Raw genomic sequence first — 26,351 nt, forward strand, 5'->3', positions numbered from 1 at the left:
TAGGTTCATCAAATTAGATGGTAATTAGGGCAGTAGTTCTTAGGTACTAATTAGTTAGTAAGAACTAGGTACTAATTAGGTACTACAATATTTTTATTTATAGTAAGTTTATTTTTAGTAAGAACTAGTTGAATTAATAGAACTAGTTAGTTAGAACTTGTTGCTATTCTTTTAGTTAAAGCAATTTTCCCGTATCGACGTGGACGATGCCTATCCCGCATCCTCGTCGTCGAGTCGGCGGAGGACGACACCTGCTTGACCAGATGGGCCATGTCGGGGACTGGGCTCCGCCGGGGTGGTACTGGGAGGCGCTACCTACCGGGGGGCGCAGGTTGGTGAGGAGCCAGCCTGTCGTTGACCCGAACCTTCTTTGGTGGCTGTCGCGTGGGCCAGTGATGGTCCAGAGGCTCGAGGACTCCGCGGAGGTGGTGCGTCACCGTGTGAGTGAGGAGGACGCGCACGTCCGTCGCTACTTGTTTGCGTTGGAGCATAGGTTCTCCAATACCTGGCAGGTTCTCCAGGGATCTCACTGGAGCTATGATCCCGTGATGGTTCCTTCTCTGTGGGTGTCCACCGCCCGCGCCGATACCCGTCATGTGCTAGGGTTTTAGTTGTACTAGTGATGTTATATGTATGACACTATTCGGGATGTATTAGTGATAGTATTCGACGATGTACGGACGCATGCGATGATTTACTTTTGCTTATTGAATGCATGCTAATTTGAGTCTTATAAGATATTTTGAAATGTATATCTTGTGTTGCTCAATATCCAAGTGGCCGGTCATGTTTGCATGTTACACCTCTGAGTGGCCTATGTTTTGCCGGAGTGTTGATTCATTTCCCTTCCGGCAAATTTCAGGCGCTCGATATATCCTATTTTAGCAAAGGTCATGCCGGATTTTTCCGTGAATTTTGGCATGACTTTTGCCAGAATATGTAGGAAATACCGAGTGCCCCGGATTTGTGTGTTGAGTATCCTGGTAGTTGTCTTCTATCGATTTTCAATTAATGTTTTAACTATGAACATAGGAAATGTCTGACGACAAAAAGGATTTCGGTATTTGCAAATACTGCGAAGATGAGCGCGGCCTGTGCGACGGAATCTTCCTAGATGATGATAGGCGCTTCAGCATCAAGCTGGACGAGAACTTCGAAGTGGATACAGTAAGTCACAGCGACAAGTCTTTTTTCGTAATTAAGCATGACATCTCCTTCATTTGCTTCAACTTATTTTTTTTACTATTCTACTAGCGTATCCCCTGCCATGTAAGAGTTTTTGTATTGGATAAGATAGGTTTCAGTCATACTATGGAGGTAAAGAAAGTTTATTTGAAGACCGAGCATGGTTATATTTTCCACGCAAAATTATACAATTCAGACGACTACACCTATTTTGGATGCAAAACATGGCGAGCATTATGCAAGACTTATGCATTTCAGCCTGATATGGTTATCACCTTTGATATTCGTCCGGAAGATGATATTGAAGGTAATACCGACATCTGGGTCGATGTGCAGACGCCTCCAGTTACACCAAAATGTAAGTTTCTCAACCATATTTATGTCTTTGATATTGTTTATTCAAAAATAGTTGACAACTAATTTGTATTGTCAGCTTATTTCAGTGCAAGCAAACATGTCCAGCGCTTGGTAGACAGGACCTACTACTATCCCGGGGTTGAGCTAAACTGCGAGGAGCTAAGTAATTATGTTTCATGGCTTGAGGATCTTGATACCGTCAAGACAAATTTTCTTCCTGGACTTAGAAATCTTAGTACTGAAAACGTGCAACCAATAGTGTTCGTCATGAACTACGGTCACATCTATTTAGGAAGGATGGTAAGATTTTTACTATTTGTCCTCAGTGCATCTTTTCCATACATTATTTGTGAAGCTAAACTTCATTGGTAAGTATGTGACCATACGATGTTCTTCAACAGGGACTCCCGATGAATGTTGTGCCTTATGGGATCGAGACTAAAGGTACCATGAGTATTATTAGCTTACGGCCAAGATATCCTACATGTTACTTTAGTGCATTCAAGATCAGCGATGAATGCTTAATAGGGCAAGACTGGACCAGATATGTGATGGGGGAGCGCAGACAAGTACTAGGGGGCAGCAAACAGATGTGCTACCCAAAATTAGGAGACATATTCATTTGCATGCTCCAACTTTATCAAGGAGGAGAGCTACACATGTTTTATGTTGTTTTACCTAAGAGAGAGCAACATGAGTGATTAGCTAGAAATGAGTTTGAGGATGATGATGTGCTACACTATTACTATGATGATAAAATAGCTAGTGTTGGTGGTAATGACTGATGTTTATTATTAGCTAGTGTTAGTGGTGATTAAATAAATATTGTTGGTGCTAATGATTATGATGATGATTAAATAGCTTGTGCTGGCGGATTAGATTCAAGTGGAGGCAACATGTGGTGCACATCGAAAGTACTACTAGTCCAAACTAGATCAAGTTTGGATTAGTAGTATACTTTTGACATGCATCACATATTGCCTCCACTTGAACCTAATCCACCTTCATTTGACACACTGTTATGGACATAATGATGTAAACCTCATAACTGGTATTGTACCAATATTTGTACGATGGCGCATAAATACACTAAAAATAAAAAAATAAAAAAACAATACTAGTAGCAATGGAAAGAAAACATGCTGCCAGTAGTTACATTAGCAGGAGCGTGGGAGTGAACAAGCGATGCAACTATTTGTCCTAGCAGTAGCGCGTGCGGCATGCGTTACTGCTAAGCAATAGCTATAGCGCCTTATTAGTAGCGCGCCTACCCGCGCTACTAGTGAGCACAAAACCAGCGCTACTGCTAGGGTTTTCCCTAGTAGTGGTGGAGTCCTAGTAGGACTAGGACTAGTCTATCCTTTCTTACAAGTTGAATACAAGTCCGGGTCTTGCTTCCTCGTAAAGGAAATATTCGTCATCCCTTTTTTCTTAAGCCGGCCCACCAAAGTATAAGCCGGCCCGCTGGGCCTTGGGCCTTGTTGTCCGTCTGATCCGCCCGCCGGGTCTCCAGTAAGTCACAATGTCCCGGCGGGTTACATGTAAACCGCCATGTCCGGGCGGATCGCCAGTGAGTCGCCAAGCTCCAGCCAGGTCTCTGGTGAGTCACCAAGCTCCAGCCAGGTCTCTGGTGAGTCGCCAAGCCCGACCGGGTCATGATTCCGGCCGGGTCATACCGCGGGGTATATCCCCGACATTATCCCCCAGTTTAATTTGGATTTATCCATGTTAAACTGATCCTGTAAAATAAACACAAGAACAAACTTGATAGGTTGTGCTCTGGGTTAAATATTTTCCTGAACCGGCACCTGATCATCTTTAAGTCCTTGTCATTTCCTCCAGGATGCATACTCAAAGATCTTATAGCAAATCTCTTTTAACAGATATGTCCAAACCTTGCCAATGCAAAAATCCAGATACTTCTTTTGAGAAATCCGGGTCAATAGGCCGGCTTCAGAGCCAATTTGCAGACATTGGTATCTTATAAAGAAATATTGTAATAAATAATGAATCGGCTTCCAAAGCGCCGTCTTAAAAAATATTGGTCTTGAAAAACTCATCTGACTTTCAGCCGGCTTGTAGAACTTGCCGGTTTATCATTGCCAAAATATCTGGTTTGTAAATATTGATAGCAACGGGTCATAATTGTTGCCCACGCCGGGTCATAGTTATTGGTGACGCCGGGTCAATCTGGTTTACTCAAAAACTGAGAATTTGAAGATTTTTCTCCCTTATATCCATATTACCTGTAGCCCCCAAGTCTTGAGCAGAAACAAAGTGATGACTTAAGACTTGCTTCAATATAAATACTGCCAGTTTGAAGAAATCCATGTTGTTTCATCTTAGTCACTAGTAAAGACTGAATACTCCATATATGTAGCCCCCAAGTGTCGGGTTGTGATGCTTGCAGCAACCTGGGACTTGTAATTGCCTTATACTTATAAACAACTATAACCAGTATAGCCCCCAAGGGCCGGGTCATTATGCAATAATGAGCATGGACTTTATAAATATGATCATATAGACTTGAACAACAACGTGTAGCCCCTAAGGGCCGGCTCAGTAAGATAATATTGAGCTGGGACTTTATATATACTTCTTTTGAAAAGAACATCATATGATGTAACCCCCATCATGAGGCTTGAACCCACGTCCACAAGGTTAAGAGCTTTGTGCTTTACCAACTGAGTAGTGGACCCTTCAATATAATGGAATAGAACTTGTGTACCTTGAACTGTTGACAGGAGCAATTGGTAGCCCCCAAGGGCCGTCTCATTATGATGTGATGAGTCGGGTCTTCAATAAGGCCAGTAAAATTGTCTTTGCATTAGCCCCCAAGTGCCATGGTGTATGCTGGCAGTGACATGAGACTTGCATATTTGATATAATCTCAAACTGAATAATGTAGCCCCCAAGTGCCGGGTTGTAAGCCTGCAGCAACTCGGGACTATTCTTTCCATTGTAGAATAAATCATATCCATTGATAAAATAATAGACATTGCGCCAAAGCGACATTGAATACCTTATCTGTTGACAAGTAAATCCGGAGTTTAAATACCCGGCGGCTCTTGGCCGATGGCTATTTAATATGCCTCCATTGTAGGCCGGAATTTTTATAACCCGGCGGCTTATAGCCTTTGAGAAAATCAAGAATTGATAACCCTTTTGAGACACCAATTTCAATCTTTGATGATGGGTTGGAACTTAATCATTTATGTAAGTCATAGCTCTGTAAATCCTGCTACAGAGTTTAAACAACATATGCCCTGGCGACTTAACGTCAAAAGCCAGGGTGGGTAACTACTCCAATGTAGTCTTATCCTGCACATAAGTAAATCACAAGATCCCCTAGCGGTTTACCGCAGGGCGGATCATAATACCCCACATATAACCATTGTGATATTTAATCTGTACTGCCGGTTTACATGACCTGTGCTGTAAGGGTGATAACCCAATCCTTAGAGGCCAAAACTTCCAAATATATGATGATTGTCATATGCTGGCGAGTTATCGTCCAAAGCCAAGCCAGATTTAAACGAAACCACACTTATATGCTTCAGATATGAGCAAAAAATATCAAAACCCAAAAGATTGTTTGCAAAAACTTAAACCAAATAAACATCGAAGGTTTATGATTCGAATATGATCAGTAAACCGTTCCAAAGGGGTTAAGCTAGGATTCGAATACGATGATGTAGCCCCCAGTGGCTTTGGCATTGCGCCGATCAAGAGGGTACCGACAGCTATATTCTCTTTGGTTCGAATACAACTTATGTTTGAACAGGAAGCCCCCAAATGACCTTGAGAGGTTTTTAACGACCCTGATTCGAATACGATCCAAGTCGGACCCAAAAGGGGTTAAGCTATGATTCAGATACGATCAGGAAGCCCCCTAGTGAGTTTGGCTTTGCGCCGATCAAAAGGGTTACGACAGCTATGTTCTCTTTGGTTTGAATACGACCTATGTTTGAACAGGAAGCCCCCAAGTGACCATAATAAGGTAAGCCGTAAGGCAGGATATCCATGTTTGAACCGCACATCATGGCAGCAAGTTCTCTTTGGCAACCTTTAATTTTTCTAAGAACTCGAATCTTGCGAGAGATTAATTCTTTTTTAACCGAAACTTTGAACCGGATTTGAAAGCTTTCAAAACTTTGTGGGAGGTAGATTGTCCTTGAGCCGGATGTTTGAACCGGATTTGAGAGCTTAAAAGCTTTGTAAGAGACAAATTTACCTTGAGCCGGATGTTTGAACTGGATTTGAGAGCTTCAAAGCCTTGCAGGAGAGAGATGTCTCTTGAACCGGATTTTAAACCGGAATCTTTATTTTGAACCGACAATTTTCTGACGGTCTTTAAATTTTCATCAACATAGCAGTAGTCTCCGGGGCCGGATTATTTTTTTCCCTCCAATGACCTGGCGTTCTAGATTATTGATACTGGCCAATTTTGCCGAGTAATGCCATCATAGCCCCCGAGTCATAAGGCGACTTGAGGAGTTGGCTTGAGATTCTTCTTAGTTAACCGTGATATAGACCGATTTGAACCCTGCATGGGACAACTTGCAAACCGGAGTAATTGCTCTTTTAAATAAAGCAATATATAATATAAAAATATGCTGCATGGATTTCACCTCATATGTTAGGCTGGAAATTATCCGCCGTGGAGTTAATGATCACCACGGGCGAATCGGCCGCAGGAGCAGACGAATGAACCGGCCGCGGCGTTAAAGCCGGTGCAGGTGAGCAAGTTGTCCTCCGCGTTGTAAGTCGGTGTGGACGCATGAGCCGGCCACGAGGGCGGATGGGCGAGTCGCCCGTGGCGTTGTAAAAATGGTGCGGACGGGCGAGCCAGTCACGACGTTGTAAGCCGGTGCAGGAGTCCGTTGAGTAAGGACAACCATCCGTGCCAAATGATGTTGGCAGGCCTCCATCTCGGCGGTATAATACCACCTTGTGACGAATAATTCTCCTGCATATAAAACACAGGAGGGTAAAGTAGTTTTGCTCGCATGAATTAATACATGCTTTAAAAAATAAATAGGATAAATATCACCTGGTATTTTTCGGATGTTGATAGCAGCTTGGCCAAGGTGGCAAAGCTCCGGCGACGATAGCGTAGCACAATTCCTGTCAGCCTTGATGACAAACGATTGCAGCAAGAATTGATCATCTGTTCGGATTCGACGGTGTGGCCGCGGCAGTCGCTCATCATGCTGGCGAGGGGCAGCTCAATAGGTGACTAATTCGGGTCCGGTTTGATCATAGGTAGCAACGGAGTGCAGCCATGGTGTCTCAGAGGTACCAAATTCCCATTATCATCTTCCTCTGATGGATCCTTTTTCTTGTAAATCATCTCAGAATCTGTGTATGTACTAGTAGTTTTCCAAGTAGTAATGAATTAGTATTCCTTTTGGTTGGTTTGACTTTCCTTGCATGTACGTACGTGCACCATCGAACGGAGCTAGTGAGCACACGCCTCAAACTTTTTTTTTCCTGAAGATTTTGCAGAGATCGGTGAGGCAGAGACAGGACGGTGCGGGCCAGCGAGGCGAAACCGAGCCCGTGTCCCACGTCCTCCTCCGGGTCGTTGTTTGTTTGATGAATCCAAGTCCGCTTTCTCCAAGTCGTGCCCCCTGCTGACTGATTTGCTGGCTTTACGTACATGTATGTGGTAGTGCTAGTTGAACTCCAAATCAATTAGGCAGGTCGTAATGGTAGTATCATAGCTAGTATCATGCATGCCAACTAGGTAATTTTGATGAGGTCGCACAGCATTAAATAAAGAAAGAGATGGTGTAGTATTATACATGATACCGTATTATAATAAATGCTATGTAACTTTGTGTCATGTATGATAATAAATAAAGTACTACATGATACTAATATATGATACTATGCATTAGGAATGTAGTATCATACACTAGTATCATATGCATGATACTAGTATATGATACTCCCCATTACAACCAGCCTTAGACATTGGTCTTTGTGAAAATAGTAGCGGTGCTTCGGGACTTGTTGACGTATCCGTAGAACAGCGGTCAAACTCAGCGGTTCCATGACCTGTGTGTACGGCGGCTCAAGGACGGCGACTCAGACGATGGTGGCCTGCCGCGGAGCGCTGGAACAGCAGCAGCTGCAGTGTAGTGGAAGGAGTAGCGGCAGCTCGTCGTCTGCGGTTCGGCAAAAACAACTCGCATGCAGGGGCTTGGTGGAGGCGGTGCTGCTCGCAACAGGGCGGCTCCACAAAACCGCGGGCGGTGACTTGGAATGGTAGACCCTCGCCGTCCGTCTGATCCGCCCGTCGGGTCTCTAGTGAGTCACAATGTCCCGGCGGGTTACATGTAAACCGCCATGTCCGGGTGGATCGCCAGTTAGTCGCCAAGCTCCAGCCAGGTCTCTGGTGAGTCGCCAAGCCTGGCCGGGTCATGATTCCGGCCGGGTCATACCATGGGGTATATCCCCGACAAGAAGCGATTGGAAGTTATGCATTGGAGAAGTGAGGGTCGACCTTGAACACTTGTGTTCATGCTCATGGAAACGATGTAGAATTTTTCATGAAGATTCTCAGAAAAATAATTATCCACTTGTACAATTCCATTGTATTATAAAAATAATGTGCCAAGATTTTCCTTTAGGATGATTAGATTGCTTGTTGGTTTGTGCGGTGCAAAACAGAAACTTTGGCTGTAGTGCTCGATTTTACATTTTTACTGGAATGTCAAACGGTTCTGAAACATTTTGCACTGTCTTTATATACAAAATTTTTATTTTGTCCTAATGTTTCAGAATTTTTGGAGTTACAGAAGTATGGTAGTGTTCAGATTACTACAGACTGTCCTATTTAAGACAGATTCTGTTTTTGATGCAGTATGTTGCTTGTTTTGATGAAACTATTGATTCTATTGGTGGTATAAGCCATGAAAAAGTTATATTACAGTAGCTACAATGCAAAAACAAAATATGAATTGATTTGCAACAGTACTTAGAGTAGTGATTTGCTTTATTATACTAACGAATCCTACCGAGTTTTATATTGAGTTTTGTGTGGGTGAAGTGATCAAAGATCGAGGAGGTCTCGATATGAGGAGAAGGAGGAGAGGAACGAGCTCAAGCTTGGGGATGGCCAGGCACCCCAAGTAAATATTCAAGGAGACTCAAGCGTCTAAGCTTGGGGATGCCCCGGAAGGCATCCAATCTTTCTTCAACAAGTATCGTGTGTTTTCGGTTTCGTTTCGTTCATGCGATATGTGCAAATCTTGGAGTGTCTTTTGCATTTAGTTTTCACTTTTCTTTTATGCACCATGCTGGTATGAGATAATCCGTGGTTGATTTATAGAATGCTCATTGCACTTCACTTATATCTTTTGAGTATAGCTTTATAGAATGCTTCATGTGCTTCACTTATATCATTTGAAGTTTGGATTGCATGTTTATCTTCACATAGAAAACTGTTATTTGAAGAATGCTATTTTGCTTCACTTAGATTTGTTATAGAACTATATTTTGTAGAAATAATTAAACTCTCTTGCCGCACTTATATCTATTTAGAGGATCAAGAGGAATTGGTCAATTGCATGGTTGGTCATAAAATCCTACATAAAACTTGTGGAACACTGCATATGATATGTTTGATTCCTTGCAATAGTTTTGCGATATAGAGATGGAATATGTGGGAGGTACTAGTAAATGGTTGTGTTTAGTAAGAATATTGGTGTTAAGGTTTGTGATTCCCTAAGCATGCATGTATAATCTCTCGTTATGCTATGATGTTGGAGCCTGATTTATTATTGATTGTCTTCCTTATGAGTGGCGGTCGGGGATGAGCGATGGTCTTTTCCTACCAATCTACCCCCTAGGGGCATGCGTAGTAGTACTTTGCTTCGAGGGCTAATAAACTTTTGCAATAAGTATATGAGTTCTATATGACTAATGTGAGTCCATGGATTATACGCACTCTTATCTTTCCACAATTTGCTAGCCTCTACGGTACCGTGCATTGCCCTTTCTCACATCGAGACATGGTGCAAACTTCACAGGTGCATCCAAACCACGTGATATGATATGCTCTATCACACATAAGAATTATTATATCTTCCTCAAAACAACCACCATACTTATCTATTATGGCTTTTCCATGGCCATTCCGAGATATATTGCCATGGAACTTCCACCGCTTCCGTTTGATGACTTGAGCATTCATTGTCATATTGCTTTGCTTGATCATATAGCTGACATAGTGTTTGTGGCTCAGCCACCGTTCATCATTTTTCATACATGCTACGCTAGATCATTGCACATCCTGGTACATGACAGAGGCATTCATATAGAGTCATACTTTGTCATAGGTATTGAGTTGTAATTTTTATTTTCTTTTGAGTTATAAGTAAATAGAAGTGTGATGATCATCATTATTCATTTTTAGAGTAGTGCCCCAGTGAGGAAAGGATGATGGAGACTATGATTGCCCCAAAAGTCGGGATGAGACTCCGGACAATGAGAGAAAAAAAGGAGAGATGGGGCATTGTTAGTACCCTTTACCACACTTGTGCTTCAAAGTAGCACCATGTTTTTCATATGGAGAGTCTCCTATGTTGTCACTTTCATATACTAGTGGGAATTTTTCATTATAGGATTAGATGCATACCCACTTAGTTTTCATATTGAGCTTTCATACACTTATAGCTCTTAGTGCATTCGTTGCATGGCAATCCCTACTCCTCATGTTGATATCGATTGATGGGCATCTACATAGCCCGTTGGTTAGCCGCATCGATGTGAGACTTTCTTACTTTTTTGTCTTCTCTATATTTACCCCTATCATCATACTCTATTCCACCTATAGTGCTATATCCATGGCTTGCGCTTATGTATTGCGTGAGGGTTGAAAAAGCTGAAGCGCATTAAAAAGTATGAACTAGTTGCTCGGCTTTTCATCGGGGTTGTGCCTGATAAATACTTTGTGTTAAGAAGACAGAGCATGACAAGATTATATGATTTTGTAGGGATACCGTTCTTTACCATTGATATTTTGAAAGACAGAATTGTTTGTTGGGATGCCTGAGTATTGATGTCTTTATGTCAAATTATAGACTATTGCTTTGAATCACTTATGTCTTAATATTCATGACATGATTAGATATATGATCAAGTTTATGCTAGGTAGCATTCCACATCAAAAATTATCTTTTTTATCATTTACCTGCTCGAGGACGAGTAGGAATTAAGCTTGGGGATGCTGATACGTCTCCGTCGTCTCTATAATTTAGTGTTGTTTTATGCCAATATTATACAAGTTTTACATACTTCTAGCAACTTTTTATATGATTTATTAGACTAATCTATTGATCCAGTGCCAAGTGTTAGTTCCTGTTTTCTGCATGTTTTCTGTATCGCAGAGTACCCATATCAAACGAAGTCCAAATGCAATAAAATTTCACGGAGAATTATATTGGAATATATGTGATTTTTGGGAGTTGGAATCACCGCAAACGGAGTCCCGTGGTGGGCACAACCCACCAGGGCGTGCCCGAGGAGTCAGGCGTGCCGTGGTGGGTTGTGCTTGATGACCCACAAGTGTAGGGGATCTATCGTAGTCCTTTCGATAAGTAAGAGTGTCGAACCCAATGAGGAGCAGAAGGAAATGATAAGTAGTTTTCAGTAAGGTATTCTCTGCAAGCACTGAAATTATCGGTAACAGATAGTTTTTTGATAAGGTAATTTATAACGAGTAGCAAGTAATAAAAGTAAATAAGGTGCAGCAAGATGGCCCAATCCTTTTTGTAGCAAACGACAAGCCTGGACAAACTCTTATATGAAGGAAAGTGCTCCCGAGGACACATGGGAATTATCGTCAAGCTAGTTTTCATCATGCTCATATGATTCGCGTTCGGTACTTTGATAATTTAATATGTGGGTGGACCAGTGCTTGGGTACTGTCCTTACTTGGACAAGCATCCCGCTTATGATTAACCCCTATTGCAAGCATCCGCAACTACAACAGAAGTATTAAGGTAAACCTAACCATAGCATGAAACATATGGATCCAGATCAGCCCCTTACGAAGCAATGCATAAACTAGGGTTTAAGCTTCTGTCACTCTAGCAACCCATCATCTACTTATTACTTCCCAATGCCTCCCTCTAGGCCCAAACAATGGTGAAGTGTCATGTAGTCGACGTTCACATGACACCACTAGAGGGATGACAACATACATCTCATCAAAATATTGAACAAATACGAAATTCCCATGTCATCAGGAACAAACGTAACTACTCACAAAGAATATTCATGTTCATAATCAGAGGGGTATTAATATGCATAATGGATCTGAACATATGATCTTCCACCAAGTAAGCCAACTAGCATCAACTACATGGAGTAATCAACACTACTAGCCACCCACAGGTACCAATCTGAGGTTTGGATACAAAGATTGGATACAGGAGAAGAACTAGGGTTTGAGATGAGATGGTGCTGGTGAAGATGTTGATGGAGATTGACCCCCTCCTGATGAGAGGATCGTTGGTGATGACAATGGCGATGATTTTCCCCTCCCGGAGGGAAGTTTCCCTGGCAGAACAGCTCTGCCAGAGCCCTAGATTGGTTCCGCCAAGGTTCCGCTTCGTGGCGGCGGAGTTTCATCCCGTGAGCTAGCTTATGATTTTTTCTCGGATGAAAGACTCCATATAGCCAAAGATGGACATCGGAGAGCCACCAGGGGGCCCACGAGGCAGGGGGCGCGCCCCCACCCTCATGGCTGGTGGGTGGCCCCCCTCTGATACTTCTTGCGCCCAATATTCTTATATATTCTGGAAATAACTTCCGTGAAGTTTCAGGACTTTTGGAGCTGTGCAGAATAGGTCTCTAATATTTGCTCCTTTTCCAGCCCAGAATCCCAGCTGCCGGCATTCTCCCTCTTCATGTAAACCTTGTAAAATAAGAGAGAATAGGCATATGTATTGTGACATAATGTGTAATAACATCCCATAATGCAATAAATATCGATATAAAAGCATGATGCTAAATGGACGTATCAACTCCCCCAAGCTTAGACCTTGCTTGTCCTCAAACGAAAGCCGAAATCGAAAAATATGTCCACATGTATAGAGATAGAGGTGTCGATAAAAATAAAATACGGACATGAGGGCATCATGATCATTCTTAGAACAACAACAACACACACACACACACACACACACACATATATATATATATGATCTCTTATGCTAAAGTAACAATTCAATGACAATTTCAAGTATGAATCATAAACTTCATTGAAAACTAACAAACTCTAATATCAGGCATTGAGGCAATTGCAATTTATCATAACATAGGAAAGAGTCAATATAAGAGCTTTTCAGCAAGTCCACATACTCAACTATCATTTAGTCTTTCAAAATTGCTAACACTCACGCAATATTTATGGGTATGGAGTTTTAATCGGACACAGAGAGAGATAGGGGCTTATAGTTTTGCCTCCCAACGTTTTACCTCAAGGGTAATGTCAACAATAATAGCTCATGCAGACTCACATCCAATTAGCTACATGTATCTAGATCTTTCCAATACATTGTGCTTGCCAAAGGATAAAATGTAAAAAGGAAAGGTGAATATCACCATGACTCTTTGCATGAAGTATAAGATAAGAATAAAAGATAGGCCCTTCGCAGAGGGAAGCAGAGGTTGTCATGCGCTTTTATGGTTGGATGCACGAAATCTTAATGCAAAAGAATGGACCTTTATTATGCAATCCGCCGCTTTTATTTCTTCCATATCACAAGATCGTATAAAGCTTATTTTCTCCACATTAATAAGTCATACATATTTAGAGAGCAATTTTTATTGCATCCACCGATGACAACTTACTTGAAGGATCTTACTCAATCCATAGGTAGGTATGGTGGACTCTCATGGCAAAACTGGGTTTAGGGATATTTGGAAGCACAAGTAGTATTTCTACTTGGTGCAAAGAACTTGGCTAACATGAGAGGGAAAGGCAAGCTCAACATGTTGGATGATCCATGACAATATAATTTATCTCAGATATAAGAAAACATAACCCATTACGTTGTCTTCCTTGTCCAACATCAACTCTTTAGAATATCATACTTTAATGAGTGCTCACAATCATAAAAGACGTCCAAGATAGTATATTTATATGTGAAGACTTCTCTTTCTTTATTACTTCCTATTAATTGCAACGATGACCAAAACTATGTTTGTCAACTCTCAACAACTTTTATTCATCATACTCTTTATATGTGAGCTCATTACTCCCCATAAGATCCATATGATCTTTTTATTTCTTTTTATATCTTCTCTTTTATTTTATTCCCTCAAGATCATAGCAAAATAATCAAGCCCTTGACTCAACACTAATCTTTATTATATATAGCTCACGGACTCAATTACATAGGAAGATCATAAAGCAAAACTCGCAAGTAGATCATACTAAAACTTTATTCTACTAGACCAAGATATTATCAAAAGGATCGAACTAAGAAAAACAGTAAAGATAAAAGTGATGGTGATACGATAACAAGGCACTCCCCCAAGCTTGGCCGTTGCCAAGGGGAGTGCCCATACCCGTGTGATTATGTCTCCTTCTTCGGGGGTGGTGATGTGCTATTTTTGGCGATGATGCCCCTCAGGATACGATTCTCTTCGTCGAGCTTATTGACTTGCTACTTGAGGTTCATTATTTCCTTACGGAGCTTGCCAGTGATGGCTAAAGCTCCTTTCACCCAAGGATGTTGCATAGCTGCGGGAGAACAAGTGATACGTCTCCAACATATCTATAATTTTTTATTGTTCCATGTTATATTATATTCTATCTTGGACATTGAGGGAGTCCTGGATTAGGGGGTCTCCGGACAGCCGGACTATATCCTTTGGCCGGACTATTGGACTATGAAGATACGAGATTGAAGACTTCGTCCCATGTCCGGATGGGACTCTACTTGGCGTGGAAGGCAAGCTAGGCAATATGGATATGTATATCTCCTCCTTTGTAACCGAACTTGTGTAACCCTAGCCCCCTCCGGTGTCTATATAAACCGGAGGGTTCTAGACCATAGGACAACATACAATCATACCATAGGCTAGCTTTTAGGGTTTAGCCTCTCTGATCTCGTGGTAGATCTACTCTTGTACTACTCATATTATCAAGAATAATCAAGCAGGGCGTAGGGTTTTACCTCCATTAAGGTACCCGAGATCCTCCGGTTTTGACACCGACATTGGTGCTTTCATTGAGAGTTCCTCTGTGTCGTCACCGTTAGGCTTGATGGCTCCTTCGATCATCGATAGCGATGCAGTCCAAGGTGAGACTTTTCTCCCCGGACAGATCTTTGTATTCGGCGGCGTCGCACTGCGGGCCAACTCGCTTGGCCATCCGGCGCAGATCGAGAGTTACGCCCCTGTCCACCAGGTCAGGTTTGGAAGCTTAAACTACACGGCCGACATCCGCGGAGACTCGATCTTCGACGGATTCGAGCCCCTGCCGAGTGCGCGCGCACGGTCATGATGAGCATGATTTAGCTCTACCATCGCACAGTGTTCAGGAGACCGCACCGACAACCGCTCCAACCCTCAATTCAGAGCCAATTGCCCCATCCACGGATGGGTGGATAGACCCTGCCACGGAGGCCGTATTCTCAGCGGCGATCGAGCCGAATATAGACCTTACCCTTCACGGAAGCCGTGACGCCGAACTACCAGATTCTTCCCCGGCCACGGACTCCGAACCGCCGGCGCCCTTGCCTATCGAATCCGATTGGGTGCCGATCATGGAGTTCACCTCCGCGGATATCTTTCAGCACTTGCCTTTCGGCGACATACTGAACTCATTAAGGTCTCTCTCCCTGTCAGGAGAATCCGGGCCGAACTATGTTCGGCAGGATTGGGATGCAGATGACGAAGAAATTCGCTGCCCACCCACCAACCACTTAGTAGCCACTGTCGATGATTTGACCGACATGCTCGACTTTGACTCCGAAGACATCAACAGTATGGACGACGATGCAGGAGACGAACAGGAACCACTGCCCACAGGGCACTGGACGTCCACTTCATCATATGATGTATACATGGTGGACACACCCAAAGAAAATGATGACGAGGAATGGAAGGACGCAGTGAAGGGTTGCTCCCTTGAGAAGCAGTCAAAGTGGCGGCGTAAGCGCTGCTCCAAATCCCGCCTCGGCAAAAACAACAATCATATAGACCTAGCGATAGAGCAGGGTGAACCATCGCCCGACCAGGGCAAAACGGAGAATCAAACCACACAACCCGACACCGTCAAAGATAACAGTCTGGACGACATCACACCGGACAGACACCCGGAACAACAGAATGCCCATCAAAGGCTGGTGGCCACTGCAAGGAGTCTGAAAAAGCAGAAGCAAAGGCTCAGGGCTGCACAAGACACACTCAGAATCAGATGGAGTGAAGTACTCAACACTGCAGCGAAGTACGATGGTAATCGCCACACCAAGAGCAACCCAAAGCGAAAGCTGCTACCTGAATTCGATGAGGAGGCCTTAGATCCCCCGCAATCAAAAAAAATGTCCATCCAGGCGGATAGACGACCTCGTGGCCAACATAGAACGGCAAACGACGCCGCACATAAGCTGGTACGCGATCCACGTGAGGACCCATCTCAAAAGTACGGCGCAACCAGGTCCATCTACGGGCCACGCAAGCGTGCTCCAGCACGCAATGCAACACAACAAACATCCCAATACCACGGTACACCCAATTACAGGGGTGCCGCACACCCCCTATGTTTCACCGATGAAGTGCTGGACCATGAATTTCCAGAGGGATTCAAAGCCGTAAACATAGAGGCGTACGATGGAACGACAGACCCTGGGGTCTGGATTGAGGACTACATCCTCCATATCCATATGGCTCGAGGAGACGATCTCCACGCCATCAAGTACTTACCCCTCAAGCTCAAAGGGCCATCTCGGCACTGGCTTAAAAGCCTCCCCGAAAACTCCATTGGAAGCTGGGAAGAGCTCGAAGACGCTTTTCGGACAAATTTTCAAGGGACCTATGTCTGACCTCCGGATGCAGACGATTTAAGTCCTATAACTCAATAGCCTGAAGAGTCAGCCCGAAAGCTTTGGAATAGGTTTCTCACTAAAAAGAACCAAATAGTCGACTGTCCGGACACCGAAGCCTTAGCAGCTTTCAAGGACAGCGTTCGAGATGAATGGCTTGCCAGACACCTCGGCCAAGAAAAGCCGAGAACAATGGTAGCATTAACAAGCCTCATGACCAGCTTTTGCGTGGGCGAGGATAGCCGGTTAGCCCGATGCAGCACCAGCGACCCAAGTACATCCGAAGTCAGGGACGAAAACGGGAAACCACGGCGCAGCAAAAACAAGCGCCGGAATAAAGAAGACAACCCGAAGGGCACGGCGGTAAACGCTGGATTCCGAAGCTCTCGGCCAGATCAGCAAAAGCTGCCCTCCAAAGGCAACAGAGACGAACTGTCCAGCCTAAACAGGATTCTGGATAAAATATGTCAGATCCACAACACCCCCGATAAACCTACAAACCATACCCATAGAGAATGTTGGGTCTTCAAGCAGTCCGGCAAGCTCAACGCTGAACACAAGGGGCAGGATACACCAAGTGAAGACGAGGACGAGCCTCGTAAGCAAATCACTGGGGAACAGAAGAAATTCCCACCAGAACTCAAAACAGTAAACGTGTTACACGTGACAAAGGGAAGAAACAAAGCGGCACTCCTAGAGACACATGCCCCAGGACCTATCACCACGGAGTTCTGCCACTGGTCGTCCCAACCGATTACCTTTGACCATCGGGATTACTCGGCAAGTATCCGGCGTGCAGGATGGGGTGCCTTGGTGTTAGACCCGATAATTGACGGATACCACTTCACACGAGTCCTGATGGACGGCGGTAGTAGTTTAAACCTGATATATCATGACACAGTCCGCAAAATGGGGATAGACCCAACAAAAATTAGCCACAACAATACTACCTTTAAAGGAGTAACGCCAGGCCTAGAGGCCCATTGCACGGGTCCCCTGCTACTAGAGGTTATATTCGGCTTCCCCGATAACTTCCGCAGCGAAAATTTAACCTTCCACATCGCTCCGTTCCAAAGTGGCTATCAAGCACTACTAGGACGCGAAGCTTTCGCTCGCTTTAACGCAATACTGCATTAAGCTTCCCTCATGCTTAAGATGCCCGGTCCACGTGGCATCATTACAGTAAACGGAAATATTGAGCGCTCCTTGCGTGCGGAAGACCGTGCGGCTGCCTTGGCAACCGCACACTAAACGGCCTCACCAACTAAAGCATCTGACAGGTCGTTAAGACCATGGACACGGTTGGACGAGTCCGGTACAGCTATATGTAATTAATACAGGTTTGATGGCTATACCCCTATTACAATACAAGCGGCTCAACGCGCGCGCACAAGTGGCAATCAGGCTCAACTTTACTCATTTTGAACTATATATTGTTTATTTAGTATAACTTACCTTTTGCACGGCAACTTTTCAATTAAGTTCCTCTCTTTTTCAGATGACCATCGTGCTACACCCGTCCAGAATACGGCACAATGGAGACACAGGCGCAGACGTGCAGAAGGGACCCGTTCCAAGGATTCTTTTTAGATTAAGACCCTGCGTAAACCTTTTTTACTGTCTCTTGTTGATACACATCCATCGGATTCTCAGTACAATTGAGAAGGATGCTGACGTATTGGCATGTGGCCACGTCAGAATACTACACGTACTTGGACACCAGGGGCTTATTACAAAGGGCACTATTTAGGCCCGGTTTACATCATAAAGACCGAATACCTTAGGGAGTGTTCGGCGTCGCGAGTTTGGCCTTATATGCATCAGCTCCGAATCATGTCTTTGGTCAAATATTGGGTTTGCCCAACTCCTGTGTTTTGCTGCCTTATGTTCCGCTCTATCAGCTAAGGCGGCACCAGGAGAACTACTGCGATTGTGCCCTGGTTCATCCGGACGAGCACCTCAGTAGAGAAAGCCGAAAACTGACTGTAATGATATAGCCTGAGACTGGTCAACCACTCGATAACCTAGCGGAATCTTCAGGATCCCTCCGCTTTAACGATGGGCCGCTTCCCGGCCAGGCATGTACGCACCCCGAATTCGGATGAGTGCGTTGCCACCAGGGGCTATATAGTAGCCCCACTGTCAAACTCCTCTGGCTAAGTGAAAGTGTTAAAGCATTATAGTCCGGTTGCCTAGTTCGCTGCGCTATCACCTCCTTAATGGACCAAGACATTGGATCAAGTGTGAACATGCGTCTTCTGCGAACACCCCCGCATTATATGCGTGGGTGCTGAAGCCGACGACTGCAATCTTTCAGGTTATATACATATATACATAAACGGCCGCACAAGAGGCATCATAGCACTTTTGGGCAAAAGTATAAATACAGCCTTGATAAATTCAATAAAACATTGTTTTTACAATAGGAATACATGTCACTCAAACAGAATATTCTTCAAGCACTGAGCCTCTATTGAACGAGCGCCTTCAAGAACTTCTTCAAAGTAGTGCTCGGCAGCCACTCGACCTATGGCCGAACCCTGTGCCGCAACAGTGGTGGCATCCATCTCCGCCCAGTATGTTTTGACACGGGCAAGGGCCATCCGCGAGCCTTCTATGCACGCCGAACCCTTCACAGCATCGATGCGTGGCACAGCGCCAAGGAACTGTTGCACTAAGCTAAAGTAGCTATTCGGCCTTGACCCTCCTGGCCACAAATGATCCACAACAGACCTCATGGCCAGTCCGGATAATCTATGGAGCTCGGCCCAACCGGTCAATCGCTCATTCAGCAGCAACGGACGGACTGGAGCGTGAAACTGTGACCAAAACAGCTTCTCCACTTCGGGACCTTTCTGATTCTTGAAGTACTCGACGGCATCAGCAGCGCTGGCAGCCAAGTCCATGTACGCGTCCGCAGAACTCCATAGCCGGTCCAGAGGAGCATACTTCGGATCTCCGAGCTTAGTCTGCAACAAGAAAGGCTTCCCAGACACGATATCTGCAGCCTGATTCAGCTCCTCCTTCGTCGCTCTAATTTTGGAGCGGGCTTCCTTGGCAGCCACCCGGGCCTTCTCCAGGTCCGTCACTTTTGCCCGGTTTTCCTCTTCAAGAAACCGGTAACGGTCAGGAGCATCTTTTAACTCCACGGCCATCTTGGCAATTTTTTCTTTGCTCTCGCAATGTGCGGCCTGTTCGGCCCTTAACTCTTCGGCCGCCTTTAAAGCGGCCGCATTGCTACTCCTGGCTTGCTCCTTGGCTCGGGCAAGCTCCGCCCGAAGGGTCTCCACAGTGGCCGCTCCATCTGTAGTCACAACATATTAAAGATACTGGCATCATGCTGCTCTTATTATGTGACGATCACCAGAAAGGCCACTCACCCTGTGCCTCGTCAAGCCGCTTGTTGACAAGCACGATGTCGGCATCTGCCGCATCCAGCTGCCCCTTTAGTTCGGCATACCCATCAGTCTGGGAAGCCACCGGAGCTTCCACCACCTGCGCATAAAGGCAGTCTGGTTATTACCTGGGACTATGATCTTTTGTTTGCCGCCGTTTTCGACGATAACCAGAGTCTTAGGGGCTACTATATACACAGGACACATCTAAAAATATGCGGTACTTTCAAAAATGTACATCATTTCACGTACCTTAAAACCCGTCAGTAGACTCATAAAGGCTTCATGCAGCCCGCTTTCGGCGGACGAAATCCTTTCAATCACCGTACCCATTAATGTGTGGTGCTCTTCTGAGATAGCCGCTTTCTCCAGCAGATCCCTCCGTACATCCGACCGCGCACCAGACGGTGCCGGACACTTTCGATTGCTCTCTTCGAGACAGGATACTGAGGACTTGGCGGGCCATAGGATTACCTTCTGGCCTTGCCGGATCAGGAGAAGCCCTCCGCGAAGACACCTCAGGGTCGCCCGCTTCGTAAGGCGTTGTGGCAGGGGGAGGCATTTCGCTCTCCATCATCTCCGGAAGATCCCCCGAAGACGAGCTCAGCTGAGAAGGGCTAAGATCCGAACTGCAAGATAAATACTTCGGTTATTTTCCTCAGAAGTAAGGTAGGATATCTTCACTATGAAGTACCTTCTGATTACTTACAGCTCGTTAGAGGGCTGATCCCCGCGCGGACATTGTGCGGCAAGAACACCCTCCAGTGGCAGATCCTGCACAAGACCCAAATAACTCTGCATTCTTCGCCCCCTTACCCCCCCTGCTTTGCGATGCACACCAGGACCATGCCGCCTCACTTGTTAAATCTTTTGATAAGGTTTAGTAGATGGCGTGGCAAATATGGAAAAAATTTAAAGGAAAAAGGAAAATAATCCTCAGAGCACACGTGCATTTCAACAAAGGACAGAACGACAATCCATCTTGTGCCTGAAGTAGAGACCAGTACCTCCACTACCACACTGTAGAATAAGGGTTTGCGCAAACGACAAAAAATGTTTCAGGGAATGTTGGTCCGGGTTGAAAGTACTTCTAAATAGAGCAGTCGCGCGCCAGCGACCCTATATCAGTTTAGAACTCTCTTCCCTTTGGTCATACATTTGAAGTTCAGGATATGCTCCACCGCCATCTCCAATTCCTCCTGGATGTTGATCATCATCATCAACTCCGTATCTTTGTCTTCCGATTTCGATGAATCGATGAACTCTTTTTGCATGAATTCATCAAGCTCCTATTCTTTACACTCCTCATCTGACGAATCAATCGTTTTGCAAGAATCCCAAAAAAAACTGACCAGACATTATTGAACACATAGAGGGCAAGGTGTATGACGGGAGGAGTGGGATGTACTGCGGCAACGAGAATGGCGGGGAGGAGATTTGTGGTGGTGTTGCCGGCATTATGGGTTCAGGATGGTGGGTAAGCTAGGTTGACGATGAAGCTAGGGAAGGGCCTTCACAGACGAGGGAGAAAAGAGGAGAGCAAAAGGGCAAGACCGGCTAGGTCGAGGTGGTTTGATGAAATTTGGGGTGCTTCGTGTCTGTCGGATCTGACGTGGCGGACACGTCCGAGCCTCCCCATACCCGTCCTAGATATGATTGGATATGAGCGGTGCCGGTTGATCCGGACGTATATGACCAATATGAGGGAGCCTGCTGGCTTTCTATTTCTTGAGCGGTTAATGACTGAATCGTCCGTCCGGACGTACAAAGCCGATATAAAGGGTCCGGTTTTAGATGCTCTAACATTCAACGCTAAGGTCTCCCTTCGCCGAAGTGCACAAAAACAAGCACTGAGATGCTAGCAAATTCCCACCTAAAATGAGTATAGCACAAATAAATTTGAATTTGAAAATTTTGAACGGTGTCTAGTTGGTATTTGTCGGTAAACGCGTTTCTCGCCTCCTCTTGGTAATTTTTTTAGGTATTGCCAAATCCTTGGTGAGGATCGAGATTCGTGACGATGGGAGATCTACGGTGGCGGTGCGAGCGGTGATGGGGAGATCCCCATCGATTGTGCTGTTTTGTTTTTCTTTTTGTCATGTTAGTTGATACCGTGTATGTTTTAGACCTATTTATTTTATTTTAATAAAGATGGTTGTGTGGATGATGCAGAGGTCGAGGTCTTCACCCTTTTCGGGAAAAAAATGTATCATGCCAAAAATCGGTGTTACATGTCCGCTGCTTATTGTCGGTGATCTCCCCTGAATATATTGTTGTTTAACTATCAATAAACTAGTCCACGCAACTGAATCATTATTTTGGTGTTTAATTTGCCAATTCCCCATGAATCACATATCTTGCTTTGAAAAATGCATATGCGATGTATATATGTTTTTTGGATGAACACAATGACATTGGTGTGGAAGTGACCGCAATTTAGTTTACTGAACTTTTGTAATTAATTAGTGTAAATATTTGTACGGTACCAAATTATTTCAGATCTCACCAACAAATATTCAAAATTTAATATAGAATCAGTTCGTCTAAAATTCTTGGATTTGAACAACATTATTCCAATTATGAATACAAATTAACTTTGGTTTAGGTGTAGGCCAAAAAGAATTAGGGTAAAATCTACTTCAGTGACCACTAACATTACCAAAGTTTTGTTGTAGTTATTTTCTTTAGTTGGATTGTTGAAGTAGTTGATTAGCGCTAATTGTTTATATTTGCAAGATGAGCTAGTTCCCATAGAAGTTATCATTTACATGACTTTCTTTATGATTTCATCCCGAAGGTTTGGACGCACTTCGCTGTGTCATTTGTGGTGTTCGGATTTCAAAAAGATAATTTTTATTTGACGTGTGAGAACTATGATGTAGTATTTTTTTAATGCAGTGTTTTAGTGGGTTTTCTTGGCGGTGTTATTAAGTGTCCTCTATATCTAAATATAAAATGTCTTACATTTTTATACAAAAGAAGTATATCTAATCAATCAATACTTATTTGGGGAAGTTTTTTTTTGCGTTGATAGCCGCATTTATTATATTGTTGTTACAGTGTCACATGTTGGCACTTCTTTTTTAGATGGTGAGAGCATGCACAACACAGGACAAATGTGTTTTTACAGGCTGGTTGCTGCCGATTAATTTAAGTAATCATCGGCCTAGTCAAAATCATGAATCAAATTCAAAATTTAATACCCAACTGAATGAGAGAGCTTAGTTGAGAAATAGTTGACCTACTCAAAATCATAAATCAAATTCAAATTTGAACAGTTCAATTCAATAGGAGGGCTTTAAAACTAGAAAACATAGTTGTCTCATAATGTTAGACATTTTTTTGACACTAGTAATAGAAAAACCTTTAGGCCTCCTTTGGTTTAGAGGAATCTTGTAGGAATTTCATAGGATAGGATTTCTATAAGAAAAATTCCTTTAGAGCCTTTTGGTTTGTAGGAATGGAATCTATTCCTATGGAGGAATTCTTCCTATCCTCTATATTTTATAGGAAAATAAACATTAGCCTAGACTCAATGAAAAAAATCTTATGATGTGAATAAAAAGGCTAGCACGTATACCGGGGAATAAGCGATCAACTTTATATTACCTCACAAAAAGGCTAGCACGTACACCGGGGAATAAGCGATCAACTTTATATTACCTCACAAAAAGGCTAGCACGTACACCGGGGAACGATGCCAGCCAAACAAAGGATTAGCAGCGAACCGCTGGCGGAAATGGGTTGTCCAGAGACTGGGAGCGCCCACCGCTGCTTTTTTATTGCAGCAACTACGCACGAACACGCTCCCCGCCAACCCCGATCGATCTCAATGCCTTATGTTTATCCAGTTGCAGTGCAGTGGTCATCAAAAAGTAACAGAGGCGAGTCACGTGGGATTGTTTTTATATGCGGACCATCTGTGCTGTGCCGCGTCGCCGGCATCGCGCCCGCCCGCCGCTCGTCTCGAAACCACGGTCTCGCTTCCCACCGTCTCAGCTCGCCTTCCTCTCCGCACGCTGGTTTCGCGGTTTCACCCAGCTCTGTCCCATCTCATCTCACACCGCTACTACTCATCTTCCCTCACACACTTCACACACTTCACTTGCTTTCGCGGTGTTCTCGTGCCACCAACCTCCCTCGCCAAGATGTCGACGGTGACCCGCGCCTACCTCGACCAGAGGCTCGCCGCCGCCAAGCGCTGCTCCAGAGGTAGCCAAAACAATATGATGCATGGCCCGCCGGTTCACCACGCGGCGATGCTCTTGCCGCTCTGTTCTTAGTACATTGTACAGTACTAGCTTTCTGTACTGCCTGTGCTGAAACTTAGTCGTCATTAACACCCCTCTGTTCATTCCGAACTGCAGAGGCTGCCATGGCCGGAGCCAAGGCCGCGGCCGTCGCCACCGTCGCTGCCGCAGTGCCCACCGTAAGTACTTCATTAGAAGCAACCATTCACTCTGCACGGCAAGTAGAGAATACCGTCTGATGTCGTCCGTGCGATTTGTCTGCAGCTGGCGAGCGTGAGGATGCTTCCATGGGCGAGGGCGCACCTGAACCCAACCGGGCAGGCGCTCATCATCTCCACCGTCGCCGGGATGGCCTACTTCATCGTCGCGGACAAGACCATCCTGTCCATGGCCAGGAAGCACTCCTTCGAGGACGCGCCGGACCACCTCAAGAACACCTCCTTCAACTAATTATCCTATAATAGATCCATTAGTAGTACTTTAATGTTCAGGCAGCACTTACGTGGTATCAGGCGAGGCTTGCAGACAGCCAGTGGTGTAGTAGTGCACTTCTCTGCGCGCAAGAACTTATCTGATGAAGTGATCTTGAATTAATAATGACTAGCATTTGTACAACTCGGCTTCACCTGCCATCACCCATCTTACATTTTCTTTTTGGTGATTATCGTCTGAAATGTGGCGTCAGGATGATGCCACCCCACTTTGTTAATAAATCTTTTGCGGACCGGGCTGCGGGAGGCAGGTGGCTCTGTAGGGTGGCCCCAGTAATCTTTCATTTCAAATGTTGTGTACTGCTATTTTGAACATTTGTGATGATAAATGTGAGTTTAAATCGCCACTTTTCATGTACAATAGTAATCTACATTTAGTATTTTGTTTGACTTTTTAGTTGAAAAACACCTCCGTTTCTAAAAATAAGCCCTTTTAGAGATTTTAATACAAACTATGTTTGGATGTACTATATGGACATATTTTAGAGTGTAAATTCATTCATTTTGCTTTATATGTAGTCAGTATTGGAACCTCCAAAAGGGCTTATATTTAGGAACGGATGGAGTAATAATAAGTAAAAGTTTTCAAAAGGTTAAAATTCGACACGGTGTCCTAATATTGGTACATGAACTTGTCATGGCAATCTCACACGATTTCTCAAAAAGTGGAAAAATCATTTGACTAGAAATGACCTCTTTAGGCACGGCATCCAAATATTGGTACATGCTTAGTAGTTTCAAACCTTGGGCAGATTTCGCTAATATAGGCCAAAATGTCTCCAAAAATATATATTTTAGAAATTCATGAGAACAACTAGGCAGAGGCGGCCGCGGCGGCCGCGAAACATTTGGAGAACGCGATTGGAAGTGGTGGGAAGAAGATTGCCCAACCCGCCAAAATTTAGGAACATGCCACTATCGACGGCTGTAGGTGGCCCACAACAGACGAAGTCGTCAGGTTGGCAAAATGGAGATTATGGCCTCAACTGCATTCCCCCACATCGGCCAGAATGGTCAAAGAGGCTCCTTACCAATATTGGTGGCACAATGTCAAAGTGGAAAAATGGAAATTATTGCCTCAACGGTGTGTCACCATATCGGCCGGAAGGGTCGAGTCTTCTCGTCGCTGCGGTTGTCATGGCGAAGTAGTGGGTCCCAGATGGAATGAGATGGCGCGTGGGGCATATATCTAATTCCTTTGCAATCGCTAGTGGCGTGGACTAAAATATGAAAGTTCGAGTGACAAGACTTGAATTTGCAACTTTGGCAGCGGCACCGACCGATTTTTCCATAAATATAATACTAAAAAAATCCCTGATAGGTTTGATGATATTGATTGGAAATGCATATGTTAATATTTCTTTCCAATAAACTAGATCAAAGCATAATCAGACGAAACTAATATACACTCTATTTTGAAATGCAGGGAGTATGCCATATCTATAAAATATCATGACCATGGCTATTGATGATTTCTCTATACTACTCATGACATTTAATAGGATTTATTGGCATTTATTTGGATAAGGATAACCTTTTGGTGTGGGTCGGATAAGGATAAGCTTGATGCAAAAGAAACTGAAACATGTCATTTAACAACATTAA

General features: G+C 44.2%; 1 protein-coding gene across 1 annotated transcript; it reads left to right on the top strand.

The window, feature by feature from the left end:
- The first annotated feature begins 23,958 nt into the window (after positions 1 to 23,958).
- LOC147957926 (early nodulin-93-like) lies at positions 23,959 to 24,870 on the top strand. The gene is made up of 3 exons (XM_087534676.1): positions 23,959 to 24,217; positions 24,373 to 24,434; positions 24,520 to 24,870. The coding sequence occupies exons 1-3, from the start codon at positions 24,154 to 24,156 to the stop codon at positions 24,703 to 24,705; spliced, it is 312 nt and encodes a 103-aa protein (XP_087390802.1). The 5' UTR covers positions 23,959 to 24,153; the 3' UTR covers positions 24,706 to 24,870.
- The last annotated feature ends 1,481 nt before the right edge of the window (positions 24,871 to 26,351 follow it).

This window comes from Triticum urartu, chromosome 7A, assembly GCF_056163025.1.
Source record: "Triticum urartu cultivar PI428250 chromosome 7A, HENAU_Tu73, whole genome shotgun sequence".
Lineage (NCBI taxonomy): Eukaryota > Viridiplantae > Streptophyta > Magnoliopsida > Poales > Poaceae > Triticum > Triticum urartu.